General features: G+C 45.9%; 2 protein-coding genes across 8 annotated transcripts in view; one reads left to right on the forward strand and one right to left on the reverse strand.

Annotated features, from left to right (window-relative positions):
• qtc (GRIP domain-containing protein quick-to-court) overlaps nucleotides 1-544 on the reverse strand; it is a 74815-nt gene extending 74271 nt beyond the window's left edge. For 2 of the 4 annotated variants that reach the window (XM_075896239.1, XM_075896238.1), the window contains exon 1: nucleotides 375-542. The gene's annotated coding sequence lies outside the window, so the exon portion shown is untranslated. Of the gene's footprint in view, nucleotides 1-374 lie in introns of all 4 variants that reach the window. The other 2 variants (XM_075896237.1, XM_037424885.2) reach the window with 2 other exon arrangements.
• Nucleotides 545-2308: 1764 nt separating this feature from the next.
• Nucleotides 2309-22214, forward strand: part of LOC119174085 (protein FAM204A) — a 35502-nt gene continuing 15596 nt past the window's right edge. Inside the window, exons 1-5 of one of the 4 annotated variants that reach the window (XR_012895496.1) lie at nucleotides 2309-2574; nucleotides 12923-13047; nucleotides 19128-19221; nucleotides 21640-21757; nucleotides 21836-21946. Coding sequence is in view for 2 of the 4 variants with exons in the window: in XM_037424881.2 (XP_037280778.1) it covers nucleotides 2434-2574; nucleotides 12923-13047; nucleotides 19128-19221; nucleotides 21857-21946 (450 nt within the window). In the remaining 2 variants the exon portion in view is untranslated. The remainder of the gene's footprint in view (nucleotides 2575-12922; nucleotides 13048-19127; nucleotides 19222-21639; nucleotides 21758-21835; nucleotides 21947-22214) is intronic. The other 3 variants (XR_012895497.1, XM_037424881.2, XM_037424883.2) reach the window with 3 other exon arrangements.

A 22214-nucleotide genomic window follows, 5' to 3' on the forward strand; every position in this document is an offset into this window, starting at 1 on the left:
TGTCAATCGTAGGTGACGTGCGTAACGAGAGAAACATTGTTTGAGAAATAAGTTTATCCGGAAATCTTTAAGCACGCGAGATGTTTTGAGATATCTAGGTCACAGAAACAGGAAAGAAAAAATACGCGTCCACAAAGATTTTGTCTGTCTTTCCTTGATGAAGAAAACTCTGCAAGAGATGCCATACAATCGTAGTTGATCACTCCGGGGAATATCGCGAAAAATATGTTTTATTTGCATTGTGCTCCCGTGGCGCTGCACAGCATTGCGGAGCGCCAGAAACGGGGCACGCACGGACCGTCAAGGCTGGGTAGACGGGCAACGTACTGTGCACACCTTCGCAAAGCGTAAAACTTATCGCAGGGTCAGCTTACGTGCTTGGGCCGATCCTTCAAATTCGCGTAGTCCAGCAAAGCGCACGATGTTGACGCGGAGAGATAATCGCTGATGCTTGGCCGAAACGCTTGGCTGAAACAGCTGAGAAGTCCGAAACGAAAAGCCGGAAACAAGAAGGAAGCGACTGCTAGGTGGAGCCACCTGGTCAACCTTGACGCTGGCGTGAGGCTAGGCTACAGCGTACTAGAAGGGGGCAGTGGGCTCACTCTCCGGCGGAGGGTATGCAGAGGGGTGGCTCCAGAAATGTCACACGTTTGTGGTTCTCTGGTCGCACGAGCGGCGGCGCTGGCATCGTCATCAATAAAAGAAGTTTGGGAGGGACGTTGCAGCTGAGCCGGTTGTGAGCCGATCAAGTCCTGCAGAGCAACAGAGTTTGATCCACGTTGTGTGGCTGTGGACATTGTTGCGCCTAGTTTTTGCTGTCAGCTTGGAGCGTTACACACCACGCAAGATAACAGTATGCTTTACAGTGCATACTGTAACCATGCCGCGACAACGGCAAAACCACTGTTAGGCGCTTGGGTGTCTAACAGGCAACGTGTTCGGGAAGAGTAAGCAGGACCTGTCATTGTTTCTCGTCCTGAAGGATGAAAACGGGCCGAAAGAATGCGAGAAGAACCAGCACAGAGCGGAAAAGCTTCTGGAAGACACCAACGCAGTTTTCGAACTCCACTTGCAACCGCGTCTGTGCATATTATCGATAGAAAAAAGTGCGCATACCTCACCCATTATCCACGCCGAGGCTGTTTTCAACTTGTTCGGCTGCCCAAATTTTGTGACCAAGGAGGCCTCCTTCATCCCTCAAGTCTGCTGTACAGCTTTATAAAAAATCTCGAGGATATTTTCACAGAATCTTTTTGCCAGAGTAAGCTGCACTCTGACAGCGTTATGGACATACTGACAATTGTTCAGCGCAGACTCTCGATTCAAGTTGGTTGCAGTATGCACGCAGCTACCCTCACAGCGAAAGTAATTACTTTTTACGTTGTCACACGTCTTCATTCAATGTAAAAGGACTGAACACTGACAATTAGGCAGGGAAGCGGCAGAGGGCCAAGCAGCTGAAGATAAGCCGTCACACATGAAGTGAATAAGGTGTGTAAATCAGTGACTAGATGGTGTACTTCAGTTTTTGCAAATAAGAGCTTCATGTCAGGAGCAGAACCTTCGTGTGTATGTTTATTTATTTTTTCACTATTTCGCTCTACATATATCTAACATACGTGTATCTGCATAATTATGATTATTAATAACCCCCAGAAAGCTGTTGTGCCATGGTCTACAACTGAAGCAGAAGAAAAATTATTTAAGACCTACAATTTCACTTTATAATAAAGGCGCAAACCTAGCCAGCACGCCTGCATGTTAAAGCTTTTCTAGGAAATGAACGTGCACTGTTTTCTAATTATGTCGTGAAAGGGCAGGCATAATCTTGTTGCGAATTCTTTTTAGGTTCGGTCTTCACAGCATGAACCGTACGTTTGGTCACTGTATCAAACCATATAATTTGTGGGATACATCATCCTTTTCGACGAGGTGTTATATTCGAGAAAACATGATGTGGCCTGAACAAATATAGTGTTTATCAGGAATACTCAATAACTCAAGCACACACCCTCCGAAACCCACACACACTCGCAAAAAGCGTTAACTGCGTCGTACTAGAAAGGAGAATGCACAGACTGCGCTGGCTGCCTTCGGACTAATTTTCTGGAAGCTGTATCGCAAAAGAAAAGGGAAACACTGTGAAGCGAGAGCACGAGAAGCTCTTCATATAATCAGAGGGAAGTCAAAGCATGCAAGTTTATTACAAATATCGAATTTGGCACGTTCCAACTTTTACGAGCGGCCATCGGCGAGCAGCTTCTGCAGGTGAAGCTTCAAATGAAGACGCCTGTGACGCCATCTCTCTTATGTGACGCCAAACGCGTCAGAGTAGCAGCGGAGTTAGCCCACTGTCCTCTTCTAGTACACTGTAACTGGTAGGTGTTCTGTGGCGGCACTTCTTGTTGACGCCGCTTTTGACGCCGTGAGGTTATGAGTTCTACGGATGAGGAGCTTGACCTGAGCGAGATCGATGTCTTTGCAACAAGAAAGAGAAAGGCCGAGCCCAAGTCGCAAGTGCCGGCATGCGCTACCGTAAACACTCCCGGTACGACGGTTGTTCGCATGGAAGAGGTAAGTTTCGTTTATCGCAGTCATTCCGGTAACCCGTGTTTCGTGCAGTTCAGCGGCAGTTTACCTTCCCGCCCACATATTGTGACAAAACTTGCACAGGTCTTACTTGAGTTGCACTGGTGGTCAGTGCATTGCGTTAGCAAACACTGAAGCGACAAGGGGCAGCTCTGCACCGAGCTGCTCCATACAAAGTCTGCTCCATTCATTGACTTATGTCATCTTGACCGGTCGTTTTGGAGCGCTCTCAATGCGCTCTCCTGAGAGAGAGGGGGGGGGGGTTGCGTTTTTTTCCTTTCCTCAACTTCTATAGCTCCCTCAGGAGAGCGCTTCGAAACGAATAGGAAGAAGGACGCTGCGGCAAACCTCTCCCCCCGCCGAAGGGGAAGCCTGCATGCACACGCCAATAATAACGACAATATATATGACGTGCCAGGGGAACCTATCATTGTTTATAATTTGAGTTCTTTAAGCTCGCCTATCTAGTTCCCCGTTGCCTTCAAAATACCATGTTGTGCAAGGCCGGCATCCTTTTCTCATACTTCCACTTCAACTCTGACTTTTATCTCCAGTGTACATCGACATGCATGGTGTTATCCGAATTAAATGTTTTAACCCACTTCATGGTTTTACGCACCTTTATTAACTTTGCTTCAAAAGAACATTCAGGATTGATTTCTCTTATGACCAGTGTTTGTTTGACACCTCTGGACTTCCCGAAACTTTCACCTACTATTCCCCCCAAATCAGCTGAAACAGGGTATATACCTCCAAGTCAAGCCTTATACTGAACCCTCGACGCTGCTTCAAGTGCCGGAAACTTGACCATGTCTCGCACAATTGCCATAGTAAGAAAGCTTGTACAAAGTGTGGCTTCAATGCCCGCACAGCAAACAGCTGACGTAATGCTGTGCACTGTGATGGTTATCACCCAGCCTACTCCATGTACTGGGAAGAATAAATTATTAGTATTAGTAGCTAGGTAGAAAAAAATTACACCTAGCTAAGGAGGTATGACAGTGACACTCACTATCATACTTTCATTTGGTTAAAGTTCATGATGCGTCGCATTTGTGACACAGGGGTTGCACAATACTACAACTCTCAGTGTCAGCCTGCGCTGTGCAAAGCGAAAGCACAGGACTACCATTGCGCCACATTGTGAGAGCAGCCAATTATGTTAACATTTGATAGTGTTGGTTAACAACCTGTGCAGTTTGACCCTAATGCAGTTAAATCAACCTTTAGCTGGTAAATGCAGAGCTATCTTCTTCCGGTCTATGACATTCATGAAAAACTGTTTGAACTCAAAAGCGCATGTCTGGTGTAACGAACCCAGCCTATGGCTCAGCCATTAATACTGATCACTGCGACTCTATCAGCCACTCCAGAAACGATGGTTTCTGCATCACAGGGCCTAAAGAGGGCTTTGTAAGCTGAACAATCTTTTATATACACAGAACTAATGAATTTATAAAATACAGCAGAATGCTGGAGCCCTATCCCACAACTCTGATGATATTCAAGGGCTAGCTGTTGTGTGTATACAGGGTGTCCCACGTAACTTTAGCCAGAGTTTAAAATTTGTGCTGGAACATGTAGTTACGACACGACCAAGTGCATGTTGCTCACTGTTGCTTGTAGTCAGACTATTATTTGTGTTCTCAAATGTTGCTTAATTAGATCTGTTTAATTAAATAATTGAAGAAACGAAAATGGATAAAAAATTTCAATGAAAAAGTTGTGTATCAGTTTGCAAAACATCAAAATATATAGTTTTGAACTTTATATCTGTTGTAGGGAACTATGCGAACGACGAAGAAGCAGCATGAAACGGCAAGCCACAGCGTTGGTGCACGCGCGTTCCGAGCTTGCGTTTGTTTTGTATTTTCGGCCTGTTGGCGTTCCTCGCTCTTGTGGCGTTCCTCGGCCTTCCAGTAGGTCTGTACGTGAATAAACTGCGTGACATCTGGTGGAGGTGTGTGGACTCCCGTACAAACCTAGAACTCCGCTCCCGTAAGCTTCCCCCTCTACGTGATACGAACATGGCCACCGAGACGCCTCTCCAGGTGGGACCTTCGACCGTCCATGTCACTTGCGGTGCCGTGTATCCTCAACGAGACCCTCCTATCTTCACGGGCTCCACTGAGTCGGACGTCGAAGATTGGTTGGCGAGGTACGACAAAGTCGGCGCAAGTAACAAATGGGACGACCCAAGTAAGCTTGGCTACGTCACATTCTACCTTGCGGACACCGCGCAGCTGTGGTTTAATAACCACGCTGCTGACATTACTACGTGGTCTGCATTCAAGACGGCTATTACGGACGTCTTTGGACGACCTGCGGCACGCAAGCTTCAAGCCGAGCACCGTTTACGTCACCGTGCACAGCAACCAGGCGAGACCTACACGGGCTACATTGAAGATGTGTTGCATCTATGCAACCGCATCAACTCTACCATGCCTGAGGAAGAAAAAATCAGGCACATATTGAAAGGCATTGACGACGGCGCCTTTCAGATGTTGCTCGCGAGAAATCCCCCCACCATTGCTGTCCTCGTTTCCCTCTGTCAAAGCTTCGATGAATTGCGTAGGCAGCGCGCAATTGCTCGTCAAGCCATCACGACGCCAGACACGCTCGCAAGCTTGCACCTGGCTGCCCATCCTACCGACCAGCAGCCGCTGCTTTCGACAATCAAGGACTTCGTCCGCGAAGAGGTAGTGCGCCAGCTGTCACTGCTGCCACTGACACATGAGCCCACGCAAGCTTTGGCACCGGACCTCCAACACGTCATTCGGACCCAAGTCGCTGAAGCCCTTCCGCCGATGCATCAGCAACCACCAGTCACAACGCCTCTCACGTACGCCGCCGTCGCTGCTCGGCCTACGCAACAGCGTATGCCGTATGCTCAACCTGTCACGCCACCCTATGTCGTGCCTACAACCCCAATTGCGGCGCCGTATCCTTACGCGAGATCTCCAGCTCCATTTTATCGTCGCTCAGACGCTTGGAGGACGCCAGATAATAGGCCCATCTGTTTCACCTGTGGTATCGCTGGACACGTCGCCCGCCACTGTCGCCGAGATCCCCCTCCAGTCGACGCCATGGGCCGGCCAATGGCGTCGTCGTCTAGGACGCCATCAAGGTACACCACTGACGGTCCTCGACCCTACGCAAACCAACGCTCACCATCGCCACGACGACGCTCCCTGTCACCTATGCGTCGCCGACCTGCTACGGAAGAGGGAAACTGATCGCTGCAGCTCCGGAGGCAACAGCTGCATACAATTCGAACTGCTTAAGGCCTCCATCTTTCTCGCCGCAAAACGTTATTGACGTCAATGTTGAAGGGACCGCCGCATAAGCGCTTATCGACACAGGGGCCGCCGTTTCCATAATCTGTGAGCCCTTATGCCGCAAGTTGAAAAAGGTGACGACGCCTCTTTCGGGCCTGATGCTCCACACGGCCAACTCGCAGTGCATAGAACCTACAGCTGTGTGCACTGCACGTGTCATTATCCAAGGTGAACTTTATGCCATTGAATTTTTTGTGCTGGCATCCTGCTCCCACGAAGTCATTCTTGGATGGGACTTTCTTTCGCGTCATCGGGCCATTATAGATTGCTCACGTGCAGAAGTTGCCCTTACACCGCTGCCAACCTCTTGTTTTGTGGATTCTCTTCCTGAACCTTACAAACTTGTCGTTGTTGCAGACACGGAAATAGCACCGAGAACATCCGCCCTTGTAGCCCTGACCTGTACGGCCGCTCCAGCCGGAACTGTTTTGTTCACTCCGTCTGACGTATTTACCCGCCGCCGTAGCCTACACCTGCCCTTTGCCGTACTCACCGTGGAATCCGGTGCTACCGCCATGCTCGTCGCGAACTCGCTATCGTCGCCAGTTACCTTACTTCGCGGAGAATGTTTGGGTAACATACAAGACGTTGACCTCTTGCGCCCTCTAGAGTTCGCCGAACACGCACCTCACCTCCAGCTCAATGCTATGACGCCACCTGTGGCCACAGTGCCCGCGCCAGACTCATTCCAGCCCTCTGTTGCCGCTGAGCTATCGCCGACACAAAGAAGCGAACTCTTGTCCCTCCTTCGAGAGTTCCGTTCTGCCTTCGATTGCGCTCAACCATCTTTGGGTCGCACAGCGAACATCACGCACCACATTGACACCGGTACTCATGCTCCCTTACGCCAACGACCATATCGAGTTTCAGCGGAAGAGCGCCGTATTATCAACGAACAAGTCGACGATATGCTCAAGCGTGGTGTCATCCAGCCATCGCAGAGCCCTTGGTCGTCCCCTGCTGTACTTGTGCGCAAAAAGGATGGGTCTATCCGATTCTGTGTCGACTACCGCCGGCTCAATAAGATAACTCGGAAGGATGTGTACCCGTTGCCACGCATCGACGACGCTCTCGATTGCTTGCAAGGGGCAGAATATTTCTCCTCCTTAGATTTACGCTCAGGATATTGGCAAGTTCCAATGGCTGATCCTGACCGATCGAAGACTGCATTTGTAACACCTGATGGGCTGTACGAGTTTAACGTCATGCCGTTTGGACTCTGCAACGCCCCAGCTACCTTCGAACGGATGATGGACACCATCCTTCGCGGCTACAAGTGGAACACGTGCCTTTGCTACCTAGACGATATCGTCGTTTTTTCTCGCGACTTTTCCACTCACCTTGTTCGTCTTCGTGCTATTCTCACGTGTCTCACCTCTGCTGGCCTTCAACTTAACATCAAGAAGTGCCATTTTGCCGCACGTCAGCTCACCATACTGGGTCACGTCGTCTGCAAAGAGGGTGTTCTCCCGGATCCGGCGAAACTCCGCGCCGTGGCCGACTATCCGAAGCCCAATTCCATCAAGACGCTTCGAAGTTTTATCGGCCTGTGCTCATACTTTCGTCGATTTGTGCGCAACTTCTCTTCCATCATCGCGCCTCTTACCAACCTGTTGACAACTTCCAAAGGCATTTCTGCTTGGTCAAAAGAGTGCGACGAATCCTTCACCGCGCTTCGGCGGTTATTATTATCACCTCCAATTCTACGACATTTTGACCCTGATGCGCCTACGGAGGTCCACACCGACGCCAGTGGTGTCGGTCTTGGTGCTGTATTGGCTCAACGAAAACCAGGGCACCAAGAATACGTGGTCGCTTACGCGAGTCGAACCCTCAAGAAAGCCGAGTGTAATTATTCCGTCACGGAGAAAGAGTGCCTCGCAATTGTCTGGGCTTTGACGAAGTTCCGCCCATACCTTTATGGCCGCCCTTTCGAAGTCGTTACGGACCACCACGCTCTATGCTGGCTATCATCGCTCAAAGACCCGTCGGGGCGCCTTGGTCGTTGGGCGCTTCGCCTACAGGAATACGACATTCGTGTTGTATACCGATCCGGCCGCAAGCACTCCGACGCTGATGCGCTATCCCGCTCGCCGCTACCGGCTGACCCAGCCTCCTCGTCACCTTCTTCAGCTGTCATAACACCAATCGACTTCACAGACATGGCATCGGAACAACGCAAAGATGTGTGGATTTCCCAACTCCTCGCCTTTTTGACTGATCCGTTAGCTAATTTAGTGTCAAGAACTATCCGCCGTCAAGCCACACATTTCGCTATTCGAGACGACCTACTCTATCGGCGGAATTACACGTCTGAAGGTAGGAAGTGGCTGTTAGTGATACCCAACCACATGCGCTCGGAAATCTGTACTGCTTTCCACAACGACCCGCAAAGCGCTCACGCTGGCGCTCTCAAAACGTACAACCGTCTACGTCAGCGGTACTACTGGCGCAGCATGTACACATTTGTCCGCAAGTACGTACGTGCTTGTACTGCATGCCAGCGACGTAAAGTCCCACCTCAACGCCCTGCCGGTACACTTCAGCCTCTGCCTTGTCCAGCGCGTCCGTTTGACCGCGTTGGTATCGACTTATACGGACCACTTCCCACGTCGTCTTCTGGAAATAGGTGGATAATTGTCGGCGTGGACCACCTCACGCGTTACGCGGAGACAGCAGCACTACCCGCAGCAACCGCGAGGGAAGTTGCGTTTTTCATCTTGCGCAACTTTGTTCTTCGCCATGGTGCTCCCCGCGAACTTTTGAGTGACCGGGGGCGTGTTTTCTTGTCTGACGCCATTCAAGCGTTGCTCGCTCAGTGCAACATGGTTCATCGCCTGACGACAGCATATCACCCGCAGACGAATGGCCTCACAGAACGATTTAATGGCACTCTCGGTGATATGTTGACGATGTACACAGCTTCAGACCAGACTAATTGGGACACTGTCCTTCCATTCGTCACGTATGCGTATAACACCGCTACGCACGCGACAACAGGATTCTCCCCTTTCTTTCTGTTGTACGGACGCGAACCATCGTGCACGCTAGACACTATCCTCCCATACACGCCCGACTCCTCTGAGTACACTGCAATTTCTGATGTTGCCAGGTACGCAGAAGATTGCAGACGATTGGCCCGTTCTCTGACAACCGAGGACCAAGGCCACCAGAAGCTACGGCTTGACACCGGCCGACATCTCTCTACTTTAACGACTGGTGCTCTCGTTTGGCTCTGGGTTCCACCGAGCACTCCTGGCCTTTCGTCGAAATTACTGGCACGATACCACGGGCCCTACCGCATTCTCACCCGTACGTCACCCGTCAATTATGAGATTGAGCCATTGACACAGTCTCATGACTTACGCCGTCGTGGCCGAGAAATTGTGCATGTGAGTCGCCTGAAGCCGTATTACGACCCCGCTATAGTGACTACGCCTTAAGTCGCCAGGTTGGCTACGCTATTCACCGGGGGCCAATGTAGGGAACTATGCGAACGACGAAGAAGCAGCATGAAACGGCAAGCCACAGCGTTGGTGCACGCGCGACCCGAGCTTGCGTTTGTTTTGTATTTTCGGCCTGTTGGCGTTCCTCGCTCTTCTGGCGTTCCTCGGCCTTCCAGTAGGTCTGTACGTGAATAAACTGCGTGACACTGTTAAGTATTAGTGTTTTTCTGCTAATCACAAATGCTCGCAAAATACAAAAAATACCACGTGACAAACTAGCTCGCGTGTCAGTGTGCACGATGATTATAGTGCTCCCTAACGTTCCGCATAAGAACGACATGCTTCCCTCGCACCGGTTCATGACAGCGATAAGCAGTCACAGCGGTTATTGTTTTTGTGGCCTATAGCACAGCGTGTTCATCGTGAAGCCACCACCATCGTTGTGGCCTGCCGAGACAGCACAATCAGGCAAATTCTATGGTTGTTAGTACGCGGAGCGTTAGGGAGCACTAGGATCATTTTGCGCAGGTAGCGGGTTTGTCACACTATATTTTTTGTAGTTTGCGAACTTTCTCATTGAAATTTTTTGTCTTTCTTCATTTCTTAAAAAGTTAGATAATTAAACATATCTAATTAAACAATATCTGAGAACACAAAAAATTGGCTATCTCGAGGCAACGATGAGCAACATGCATTTGGTCACGTCGTAATCGCGTGTGCTGGCAAATTTTTGAACTCTGGCTAAAGTTACCTGGGACACCCTGTATATGCGACACACATAAACTCTAAACACATGAACTTATTCTGTAAAGTGATGTAGCATCATCTGCCAGTCCAGACATACCTAAAATGCCAAGCTAGCACCCCCCCGCCCCCTACAGAGTAGGATAATTCAACGCTATATGGAGGGGAGGGGGCATGCACTTGCTCACTCCCGTACGGAAATTCAAGATGCGAGCGGGAAAGCTGCTAAAAATAAAAAATTCTCATTTATGTTTCTAATGAAATGATTTGACAATGGGACTTCATAAACATAAGATATGCGTTCAGTGTAGTGATTTTTTCTACGCAAGCGACACTCATCTAAAAAAATGGGTGTATGGGAGCAGGGGGAGAGGTTACGATCATCGTCGCTCATTCTTTTTCCCGCGAAAAAGGAAGTACGGGTGCTTGCTCAACATTCTACAGTAGTACCTGACAAAAGTATATCATCTCAGCACTTACAACTGCCAATAGTCCTTGAGGCAGCTGCCATTCAAGCTAGACTCGTAGAAAAGCTGATTACTATATGCTGTCTTTATATGCATCCTGTTGCGGCTCTCGGCGCTGTTCACCAGCTGTCGCTTTGGATCCCAGCGCTGAGCACCCGTTGTTGCTGACCGGGATCTGCCCGGTCTTTTGTGGTAGCGTGGTGTAGCTTCGGGTTGAGGAAACGAACGCTGACAAGATGGGGATACGAAAAACAAACAGGTTTATGGCACTATTTACACTTATTTACAGCATAGAGGTTAGGAGTTCACACACGACGAGCGTGGTGGTTGAACCGTTACACGGTTCAGAGCGACGTCCCGCGCTCTGCGGCGTCGTTATAAGCCCTCTCGGGCTCCTCCTTCTTGAGTGGAACACCAATCACACACACACAACAGGCGAGGGGTACGAGCATGCATGGCCCACGTGAACATCCAATATTGAGTCGTGATCACTGCACTGCAAGGTGGCACCAGAGGGGCTCTTCCTCGTCGTGTGTGTGCCGCTGGTCGAGGGGTCCCAAGCTCCGGACAGCATACATCAAACGGTCCGCCGATCTGTCCGCTCAATTAGCAGGGCAATTTGTGGTGGCGGCCGCAGTTTCTTCCAAGGAAGATGCTGTCTTTGTTGTCCTCTCTGGAACGGCTTATGGCATTGTGGCGACACGACGTCTCATCCTCCGGCTAGCAGAGACAATAGCTGGCGGGAATAGGCAGCCGGCCAGTTGGCTACTTGTTTGAGGATTAAAATAGCGCCGCTCCCCTGTTAGCTCTGGACGCTGGTTCCGAGAGAACTGCAGGGTTCCAGGCGAGGGAGCGCTGCCCGGCTAGGCTTCTCAGCGACAGCATGGCGCCTACTGACGACGGTCATAACAATCCCCAGATTGCCATCTCAATAAGCAAGAATTGTAGTCTTTGTTAGATTAATTACCTCAACCTTCTCTCATGCTTCAGGTGCATGTTTATTGAATCATAATGAACCAGAATATTGTCTCATAAATAGAACCTATTCGTCTTTAAGTGTTAGCATTGCACCTCTGACCCTTTTACTTCATTTGGAATTGACATTATCAATAGTTTTCATGAGAGCAGCCACTTCCCGATAGTTTTCAGCACACCAAAATCAAATGAATTTCTTCCACAGGTTTTTCATTCGAAGGTCAACTCAGCCAATTTGGAATATTTCAGGAATAGTACATTTATGAAATGAAGTGGTAGTGTTTTTCACTGAGGATAGTACTGTCAACTGCAAACAGCTTTTCTGAGTGATGCTGTGTTCTATTATAATAGTAAGCGCAGTGTTCCATGCTAGAATGATGTCTGCCTCGGTGGAACTGTGGCAACAGTGCTCAGCCCAACGGTCGTAGGTTCGATCATAAGTGCAGCAATCTCATTTTGATAGAGGAAAAATGGCAGAGGCCCGTGTGCTGTATGCGAGGTCACTGCATGGTAAAGAACACCAGATGGTCAAAATTTCTGGAGATTTCCACCAGAGCGTCTCTCGTAATCATATCATTTTTGGATGTTAAACCCCAGGTATTATTATTATTATGTTACAATGACAAATGTCAGAAGTCTTATGTAGATGAATGCGTGAAGTTTGTTTACAATTCCCTGACAGCAGAAAGCCCGATTAATTTTAGGCACATCAAATCTTGTGACAGGAAGCCTCCTGCCTGCATGAGGAGAATGCACGACAATGCTTACCAGAACTATATTTTTGTATTATGGCCATTTATTTCACCGTTGTTATTTTGCTTTGGCCATTGCGTCTGTCATCGTGTGAATAACTAAAAGCAGTAAAAAAAGAAACAAAAAGGAATACACACAACAGGACTAGCACTGTACTGCCAACTAAATGTTTAGTGAAAATTCACCACTTATGACTATGCCATCATAAACAGCTGTAATAGCTATAAGTTGTGAATTCCCAATAAATATTCAGATGGAAGTACAGTGCTAGTCCTGTTGTGCATGTCTTTGTGCTGCTTCTTGTTACTCGCATCATGAACCCACTCGCCCAGACCTACTAGTCGTTGCTGTCTGTCATCAAGTGGGTATATGTGTATGTTTGTATGTTTACAAGGCAGCACTTTTGTCTGCTGTTTCTTTCCACTCTGCTTTCACAGTGTGCACGTCTATTTGATGAAGTCAGAATTGAATAGTCTGTACTATGAAAAATTTTGGTCTCTTGATGCACACTGCCTGCCTCGAGACTATGGTACCAACCTGCTTCTTGGCCACTGATATGAATGGTGTAAGAGTCTACTTTTTACTGTGAAACTATGATATCACAATGCAGAAGCTGGCCATTGCAAGCCTGGAAGCGAGCAGTCTCCGTCGGAGGAATAAGCGGAGCCGCAGTGAGCAGCGTCGCCTGGCTCGCATGAGGAGACAGCAGACGTCGGCTACGGTGGGTAGCACTAGGTGAGGCCCGGCTGTAGCTGCCAACAAATGAGACTGTGGTGACCACTGCCATTGTGTCTTGGTGGTGACACATGTAACCCTTAATATGCACATGTTCCAGAGCATGGAGTGCATTTCATTAACTGAGTGTCACATGCAAAACTTACTCACTGGCAGCAATTTACACTTCTGTTATCAGAGTCATTCATTTCGGTTGGCAAAAGGCAAAAATATTGGAGCCATGCTAATGAAGACTTCTTCAGTATTGTTGAAGTAATGTGCAGACTTTGCTAACCTTTGAAGGAAGTTGATGTGTGGAAGTGCAATAATAAGCCATTAGAGGAAACCCACTATCTCTGAATTTAAAACAAGTCAAACATTATTCTTATGAACAATATTGTACACAAGTACCATGAAAGAAGGCTTGGTGTTATTAGCATTGAGGTGGTTTAAATGAAGAAATTTGTATAATACATGCATAGCAATTTGCATGAAGGCAATCTTTCTGGAATCATGCCTGGAAAGCAGGGCAAATACTTGCTTGTGCAAGAAGGGATGCTTCATACACCATTGACAGCGACAAGGAATGGGAGGAGGCAGGTTGGTATTCTATGCTCAGAAAGGTTTAGTGCTAAAACTGAGCACAGTGGACAAAAAAAAAAAAGAAAACAAGACGACATGTGTGTACTGCACTTGTTCTTATTGCTCTTTTGTTTGGTTTTAGTAGTGAACATTCTTGAATGCGAAGTGACAAGGAATCTGCTGTGTGGGCAAGGTGTCTGTATGGCAGTTAAAACATAACAGTTAAGCATTTTAACGAAATGGAAAAACAAAGAACAAAAATTTCTAGTTTCCATTTCAACTAAGTGCTATGGCAGTTTGCACATTGCGGTGAAATGCAAACGAAAATTTGCTACGTGGTCCTGTGAGGGCTGCCAAAACCTTTTAATATAATGTAAGCTCGTAACTTTTGTCTTCCTCAGTTAGTGTAGCCTTGTCAATTCCATCATCTTGCTGTATCCGCTCAACCACGGCATTTTATTCAAAGCTGATGCTCTCTACACCTCATGATGCTGAAAATGCCATTCTTAGGATGCCCACTTTTGATCACGTTGGTCTTCACTTCTGTCCTCCAGTTGTAGTTATAGTGCGTACAATCAAGTGTCTTCGTCGTACGCATCCCCACATGACTCAACCCAGTGCTAGTTAGCTACAAATCTCCATCTCATCTGCATGTAATGGTACAAAAACATTGTTGCACGGGTTGTTGAACAACAGGGGCGTAGCCAGACATTTTTTCAAAGGGTGGGGGGGGGGGGGGTCACATTGATTCAACTGAAAAGCGGACGCATCAACTTTCTTCTGTGGCGCGACTAGTAGTTTGAGCGCATTGTGTACTTGTATATTAAAGATATGAGACTCCCCCCTTCCCCCTTCCCCATGCATATGCTTGTGAAGAGAGTAAGTAAATGTAATGTAATCACAGTAAACAACATGTACAGTGGCCGTTTGCAGCTACAGCCTCTTGTCGCACCATTGAATATACCAGTCTTTAAAAACGCATTATAGCGACGACTTGCCCGATCGGAGAAGACATTGTTAATCTCTGATAGGCATAGATGGCGTAGTCCTCGTCGGGGTGACGTTTGTTTCACTAGTCAAGGACGTCTCCGCTTACAACCAGAAATCAGAGGTATATGCAGCATGTTTTTGTATATTCATAATTACATTTCGATTTTGCTTGCGTTGCTGAGCGAATTTCTTACTGTCTTATGTTTCTGACTGCAAGCCTATGGGAATGATTTTTATGTTAAGCTCTGTCAGCAGCTGTGATAGCTTTTAGTCAACATTTTTCACATTACTGCGCATATGAAAGCATGCTTACAATACACAATAAGTAATTCTTTTTTGTAAGTTATGCTCAATGTTGGCAACAGGATTTCGCACAGAATATTTTTGGGGCAGACTGTCTCTAAAAATTTGATTCACATTACAGTTGCACTGTGACTTTTGATAGGAATGAAGTACTCCAGTCATTGAAGTGCAATCAGCAAAGCCGAGGTAGTTGTTGAAAAATGCTCACTTGACCTCAATCGAAAATGCACCTGGGAGCAGACTATATATTTACTCACATAGAAATAGCTTGTTTGCTGCTGCATATGTGCGCTAGAAAACTTATATTTGTGCAAAAACACGTAATGTTACCTTATTTTTTTGTCATTCTTCCCTCTTAAACGATAGCATTGCCACAAGGTGTATTTCGTTGTTTGCAAGAGTGCAACCCTCATTTTTCTTTACATCAACAGATTCAGAACTGTACCACCGCACAGCATAGATATCGCTTGTACACTTTTCTAACTATAGTATGTGCGTTCGTGTTCGCAGAACTTACACCAGCGCGAACAGGAGCAGCCTCGTACCACACAAAATTATGAGTGATCAGTTCACTAGTGATGACAGAATGAATTTTGGTCTCGTTCAGAGAATAGTGCATTATAATCAATTTATCATAATGCGTGAACTCTGACGAAAACTGCCAGTGCATGCAACACGCGTTTACTTACGCTGTACTGTGCACCATCCATGCCTGTCGGTTGCCTGTTTCGAGCATTCTGATGCGAGTCGCTGAAATTTTACTGCTGGCATCACCTCCTTTGCGTTTGCCCCACCGCGGTGGTCTAGTGGCTAAGGTGCTCGGCTCCTGACCCGCAGGTTGCGGGATCGAATCCCGGCTGCGGCGGCTGCATTTTTGATGGAGGCGAAAATGCCGAGGCCTGTGTGCTCAGATTTGGGTGCACGTTAAAGAACCCCAGGTGGTCAAAATTTCTGGAGCCCTCCACTACGGCGTCTCTCATAATCATATGGTGGTTTTGGGACGTCGAACCCCACATATCAATCAATCGCCTCCTTCGCGTTAATTCACGCTTCTGGAATGGGATCACAACACAACACAAACTACCAGCCTTCCAATGGGGCGCAGTCACAAATGCAAAACGTTTCCCGCGTAGAGTCAGATACTGGGCAAGTGCGACCTTACCGGCACCTGAAGAGAAGCAGAGAAAATGTATACTGGCAAATCTTTCTGCCAGGGTAGAAACGAGTGCTAGTGTTTAAGGCGGAACTTTACCAGCCGACATTGATTGATCGATATGTGGGTTTAAACATCCCAAACCACGATATGATTATGAGAGACGCCGAAATGGAGGGCTGCGGAAATTTCTACCGCCTAGGGTTTTTAAAAGGCCAACTTTGACGATTTTTTGAGGTCAGTGGAACTCAATGAAATTCGCTGGGTATGTTCCTTCCCACATTTCCATCATTTATGCCAAATTACAGGCTTGAGAGATGCGCTGATTGTTTGCAAATGGATTTTAAAGATTGCCTTGAAAAGCTCACCTCGCTTGCCAAAATTGTTGGCAACACTGTCTGTGTGATGTCATGTTTGGCATGTTAATGGAATTGACGCAGCCGATGGCATCGCTACTTTGGCCACTCAGCGTTTGTTGTGCTGGCCACAAGGCGACAGTGGGAGTGTTTGGCACGGGTATAGCATGGAAAAGCTTTCTTCCTTTCTTTGTGGTGTTTGGCCGGTGCTTCGCTAATCTGCCTTTCACAGTTTTCATACTCCGCGCCGACATGGTCAGTACACAGCCTCCAGTTCTTATTAAACAGTACATCATACGCAGACAGGGCGCCCGGTTAGGTTTTGGTTTCAGTATTGCACTTTTTGCTTATGAAAAATTATTTTCAAATTTCCTGAGCATTTCAGCTATTTATTGGGCTTGTGACAAGAGTGTCTCTTAAACATAGAGACACCATTATTTTGACATGGTCGAAAAATAGCCAGAGTTGGCCTTTAACGTGCAATATGAGCACACGGTTGCCAGCTAACATATACCGTCGCTAGAGTTCTTGTTTCTCGCATTCAGTGTCACTGCCTATACTTTGCTGAGCTTCTTGCTTCCTAGCAGTGCGAAGTCACCCCCTTGAATTACGCTGCCTACACATATTGCTAAAAATGCAGCTTAGTGCGAACTTTGGCTCTATTTTTTTCGTTATGCATATGAATTAGTACTACCTAATTAGCTAGACCTCAGTGCTTGCTTTTCACATTTTTATGCTTGTCTAGCTTGCTGTCTTCCACTGTCAGTGATATTGAGGGCACGACTTGACTGTGGTCCTCAAAGAAACAAAAAAAAGGTCATATTCAAAGAATTTAGTGCAGCGCTCGTGTTGTCCTTTTTGCTTTCCGTGCCTCGCCTTTCGTCTGTTTCTTCTAGCACATTCGTGCTCGTGCTGCAGCCCTTATTACCATGAATTCAAACCAACTAGCCCAAATAGCCATTCTTCTTCAATTTAGTGCAACCTTGACTCTCGCAAACACCCGCACATCCATCCTAGTGACACACGACACACAGTGTTTGCGAGAGTCATAGTTGCGTTAAATTCTTTCAATATGACGAATAACCAACTGGCCCAACAACAAGTTTTCTTGAAAAGGAAAGGAAAATGGGAAAGGTGTGGAATAAAAAGGCAGTCCTTTGTGTCTTTCTCCAACGAGTGTTCGTTCGAGCCAGCTGTTGTTTAAAAACATTGTCTTGTATGTGCACATAGACAAACGCCTACCCACTCACTCTGTGTTCTACCTTAAAGACTGAGATTTGGAGCATGGCTCTGCTATTGCAACCCACCCTTTCTGTTTTTCATCCTTTTATACTTTTCTTGTTCTTCAATTATGTCTCCTTGAAATATGCTGCTGTGCTCTTTTCCTTTCCCATTGAGACTGAAGGTTGGTGAGCCAATTGTGGCGTATAGGATTGCTTATATAAATAAAGCAGTCTCTGCACGGATGTAGAGAGGCCCTTTTGTTTTACTGCATTGGCATTTGCTGTTCAATTTCATAATGAAGAACAACGCACAAATACTTTAATGCAATGTTTCATGACTTATCGTTATGCCAGTGGTTTATCTTCTGTTAAACTTCCATCTCATGCAGTTGTGCAAAAGCATCTTAAAGTTGAACGTTTGGGGCCCCTACGTTTTGCTTTGGCTTTTATAAAATTAGTGTGTAATGGTTTCAAAGTTGCCCTGCCGTGGTGATCTAGTGGCTAAGGTACTCGGCTGCTGACCCGCAGGTCGGGGGTTCATATCCCGGCTGCGGCGGCTGCATTTCCAATGAAGGTGGAAATGTTGTAGGCCCGTGTGCTCAGATTTGGGTGCACGTTAAAGAACCCCAGGTGGTCAAAATTTCCGGAGCCCTCCACTACGGCGTCTCTCATAATCATATTGTGGTTTTGGGACATTAAACCCCACATATCAATCAATGGTTTCGAAGTTATAATGCGTGATCAAGTGTCAATATGTTTCATAAGTCAAGTATTGTGACAATAAATTTCTCTGGCAACCAGTCTTCCTCAGGTAAAGTACCCTGAAGCGTACTTGAAATCGAGTACTAAATACTACTACTATTAGGAAGTGTTATAGTTACTATCAAACATAAATCTTTATTTAAGTGAGAGGTACTTGAAATACAGTAACTAGTTATGTATTCATGTGACTCACGTGATCTTTATTTTAAGGTTGATTCTACAAATTCGAAGAAGTAATTTTGAAGCGAAGCTTGAATTAGTAAGAGCACTGCAGTTTGGAAAGCACTCTATAAACATTCAAAATTTGGCTTTGTAGAATTTCTAGAAGTGCCACAGATAATTGAAAAAAAAAAATTTTTTGTTCGTTTAAGTCTTTCATTCTGAAGTGTAGATGAGAAGCTGCTTGGTTGCAGTGAACTAAATAGAACTAGCCTTGGTTCTTGTTTTTCGAAACTGCTGACACTCTGTCAATGCGTGCTTCCACGACTTTATGCCCGGTCACTACTCACATGTTCTAGGTCGTGACTGTGATTGTGAAACAGCATGGACATTTCATTTATTGAAGAGGCGTTTGAGCCTTAATAAAACGTGTTTAATTGCATTGCTATCGAGTGTTCTTGTCTGTCTCATGCTATATCATCATACAATGCAGTTGTCGCTTTTATTGAAAATTACTGTTCGGTTTTCCCGCTTTTTGAAAAGTGATGCCATTATGTTGATCACTCTTTGCAGTGAGGATCAGCAAAAGTGGCAGCAGGTGCGCCCCTTTCTTACTGTAAACGACCACCTTGAAGGTCCAGTGCCTCATGGCAGCTGTGGGCCCAAGGTAATTTGCATAACTACACTTGTGCAAATATTCAAGCACCTAAAATATTGCAGTGAATATTAACGTATATGAATTTGCTTCAGTAGTATTGAAATTGTTGATGTATTCAAAATAAACGAGTGATGTAACAATAACAGTAAATTACAGTATAGAATTATAGAATAAAAAATATAGCATTAGCTCACACGTGATCGCTTGTAAAGGTGGTTTCACTGCAGTGAAGGGGTTATTACCCTCTCATCGATTGTAGCTTTATTAAGGTTGAAAGTTTGTTATGCCAGCTTATGTGTTGTAAGTATAGTAAATTTTAGAACATAACATATTTTACAAGTCACCATTTACATTCTATCAAAAGTAAAATCCTGCCACTATTCAAAGTTGTTTCTGCTTGAAAAAGTTGAAGCAAGAAGAATGACATCTGCACATGCCTTGTTTCATTTGAAACAAAATATTGTGCTGGTTAATTGAACACAAATGTACTTGTTTTTCTTCATAATATGGTATATAAAACATTCCAATTCAATTTGAAATTATTCAAACCAAATCACTTTTTGCTTTGAATTTGCTTTCAATCCAAATATATTTTTATTTGCACAAGCCTATTATTGCAGCAGCTGTATGTGCTTAGTCATGCCATTAACGAGTCAATTGTGGTTACTGGCCTAGTTTGTCAACCATTGGCTAAAATAGAGAGCAATACAAAGGCAGATTCCTGGAATGTAAAAAAGTTCTTCTGTCTCTTGGTAAGACATAATTTTCCCAATCAATGAAAAATTGTTCTCATAATATATGCGTATTTTGCGTTTTAATGGCAAACAATTCAAACTACAGGGATTAAGGAAACTCACGATAAACACAGCTTGAAGTTGGTCGCTGAACCACCTGAGCTGGCATCATTATTTGATGTCACGGGGACCCAACTAAAGCAGATAAGTCTCGCTCTACTGTTGAATGGGTTTCTTTCCTGCTCTAAAATGCTGAATAAAAGTATACACTCAAACCTCGTTATAACGAAGTTGAAGGGGAGCTACAATTATTTTGTTATATCCATTATTTTGTTATATCGATTATAACAGTTAGTGGCATTGTATGCTCAGATGGGCTCACACCTATAAGCATGCAAAGAAGGAAACGCCTCGCGGCCCGATGTACCGCTACGCGACCACGCGTGCAACGAAAAATAAACACAGTCAAATCTCATTCATTTGAACACACTTAATTAGAACTATCGGTTGATTTGAACTCAGGCTGTGGTCCCGTCAAAGCTATGTGTATTCCAATGGGCAAAAACAATGGGCTTGCGCGTTCTCTAATTCGAACGCGCAAGCACTTGCGACGGTTAATTCGAACGTACTGCGCTCCGAAAATGCTCTCAGCAGCATACCTAATCCCGCGACAGCACCTCTCAATGCTGCACGCAAGGAAGGAAAAGGAAAAAAAGAGACTGTGTGGGATTGTTTGCTCATTCTCAAACGCCAATCTGCGATGCCCTTGTGCCACGCTTCTCCCTTTTTCGTCTCTGCAAGTAGAGACCTTTCTCTATTCAAGGCTGCGTGCGGAGAGAAAGAACAAAAAAAACTGTTGCGGAGAAACAGTTTTTTGTTTTGTTTTGTTGCGGAGAGTTGGCTCTCTCTCTAATGCCCATCTGGCTTCTCTCCGCGTGGAGACGTTCCTTCTTTCTCGGTTCAGAGGGTAGCAGCGGAAACGCAGTCGTTGCCATCGTCTTTAGAGAGTGTTGGCGCTGGACTTAGCCGCATGCTACTATGCTTTGCAAACTGCGTGCGAAATTGTTTGACTCGCTGCAAAATGTGTGCAGATGCGAATCACCCATTACTTCAATTAATGACGGATGTCCTCTGATTTGTGAATAAATGTAAGTCTTCTGAAGCTTCCCCGTTGTGTGTTCTTAAGTCAGAGGGAAATCGCTTTGCACCGCGGCGCCGCTTCTCGATCATGTAACCCGCTGAGCGCTTCCTCAATCCTCTTCGGTGGCTGTGGGAGGAGGACGGCTCTCTCGGCCGCACGTGGTGTGGCTGAAAGGTCAGCACGGGAGTTTTGAAAGAGCCGTGCCGAACGAGCGTCAAACTCCGCAGAAAACGATATACTTAACACACAATGGTCTGCCTTTTTTGATAGACTGTTTGATAAACTAATTTAACTCGTTATATTCATTTACCAGTCAATTTTATTTCGTTACATTGAGGTCTAAACTGCATGGTTTTCAGTGAAGCTTTCAAGGGGAATTTCATTTACTTCATTATATTCGTTATTTCGTTATATCCCATTATGTTATAACGAGGTTTGAGTGTAATAAGTACATTTAAAAACAGTTGCTCACATACAGGTAACAAGAATGACAGTTACTAAAGGTGATTTAATATTGCATTTACAGCTGACATTGCAATGTTTCATTTACAGCTGACAGGATATGTGCCGGGCATTTTCGTGGCAGCCCCTGCAATTCTGGGTAGTTATAATTTTGCTGAAACTCAATTTAGCTGCGCCTCATACCACTCTGACGAAACAAAACCACAAGGTGTGTATATTCACATGCGGGAGGTTTCCAGATAATAAACTGCAGGCGCTCTTTAGAACTAGTTTCTCAGTAGTACAGGAAGCATTCGCTCACTTTCAGACGGAGCTTGAATCTCTGGTCGAAGCAGCCATTGCGGACGGTGACTTTGAGAAGGCAGAGATGCTGAGCGACCACTTGGCTAACCGGCAGGTGAGATATTGTTACATGGCAATAACACTAAGTCAGTTGCAAGCCGCAGTATTTGTTTTGTTTTGTCGCCTAGAAGATCTTTGCTCAAACCCACAATAAAGTATAGCCACACTGTATCTTGTAACGTAAATTTTAATACAATGCTTGTTAAAAGAGAGATAAATTGGATATGAACACGATGAATAACAATGTACATTAAAAAAAAAGTAAAAAGGGCAAAAGGAGTCAACAAACCACACAGATCACACCCAAACGTTAACTTCGTCTA

This window comes from Rhipicephalus microplus, chromosome 5 (assembly GCF_043290135.1).
Source record: "Rhipicephalus microplus isolate Deutch F79 chromosome 5, USDA_Rmic, whole genome shotgun sequence".
Lineage (NCBI taxonomy): Eukaryota > Metazoa > Arthropoda > Arachnida > Ixodida > Ixodidae > Rhipicephalus > Rhipicephalus microplus.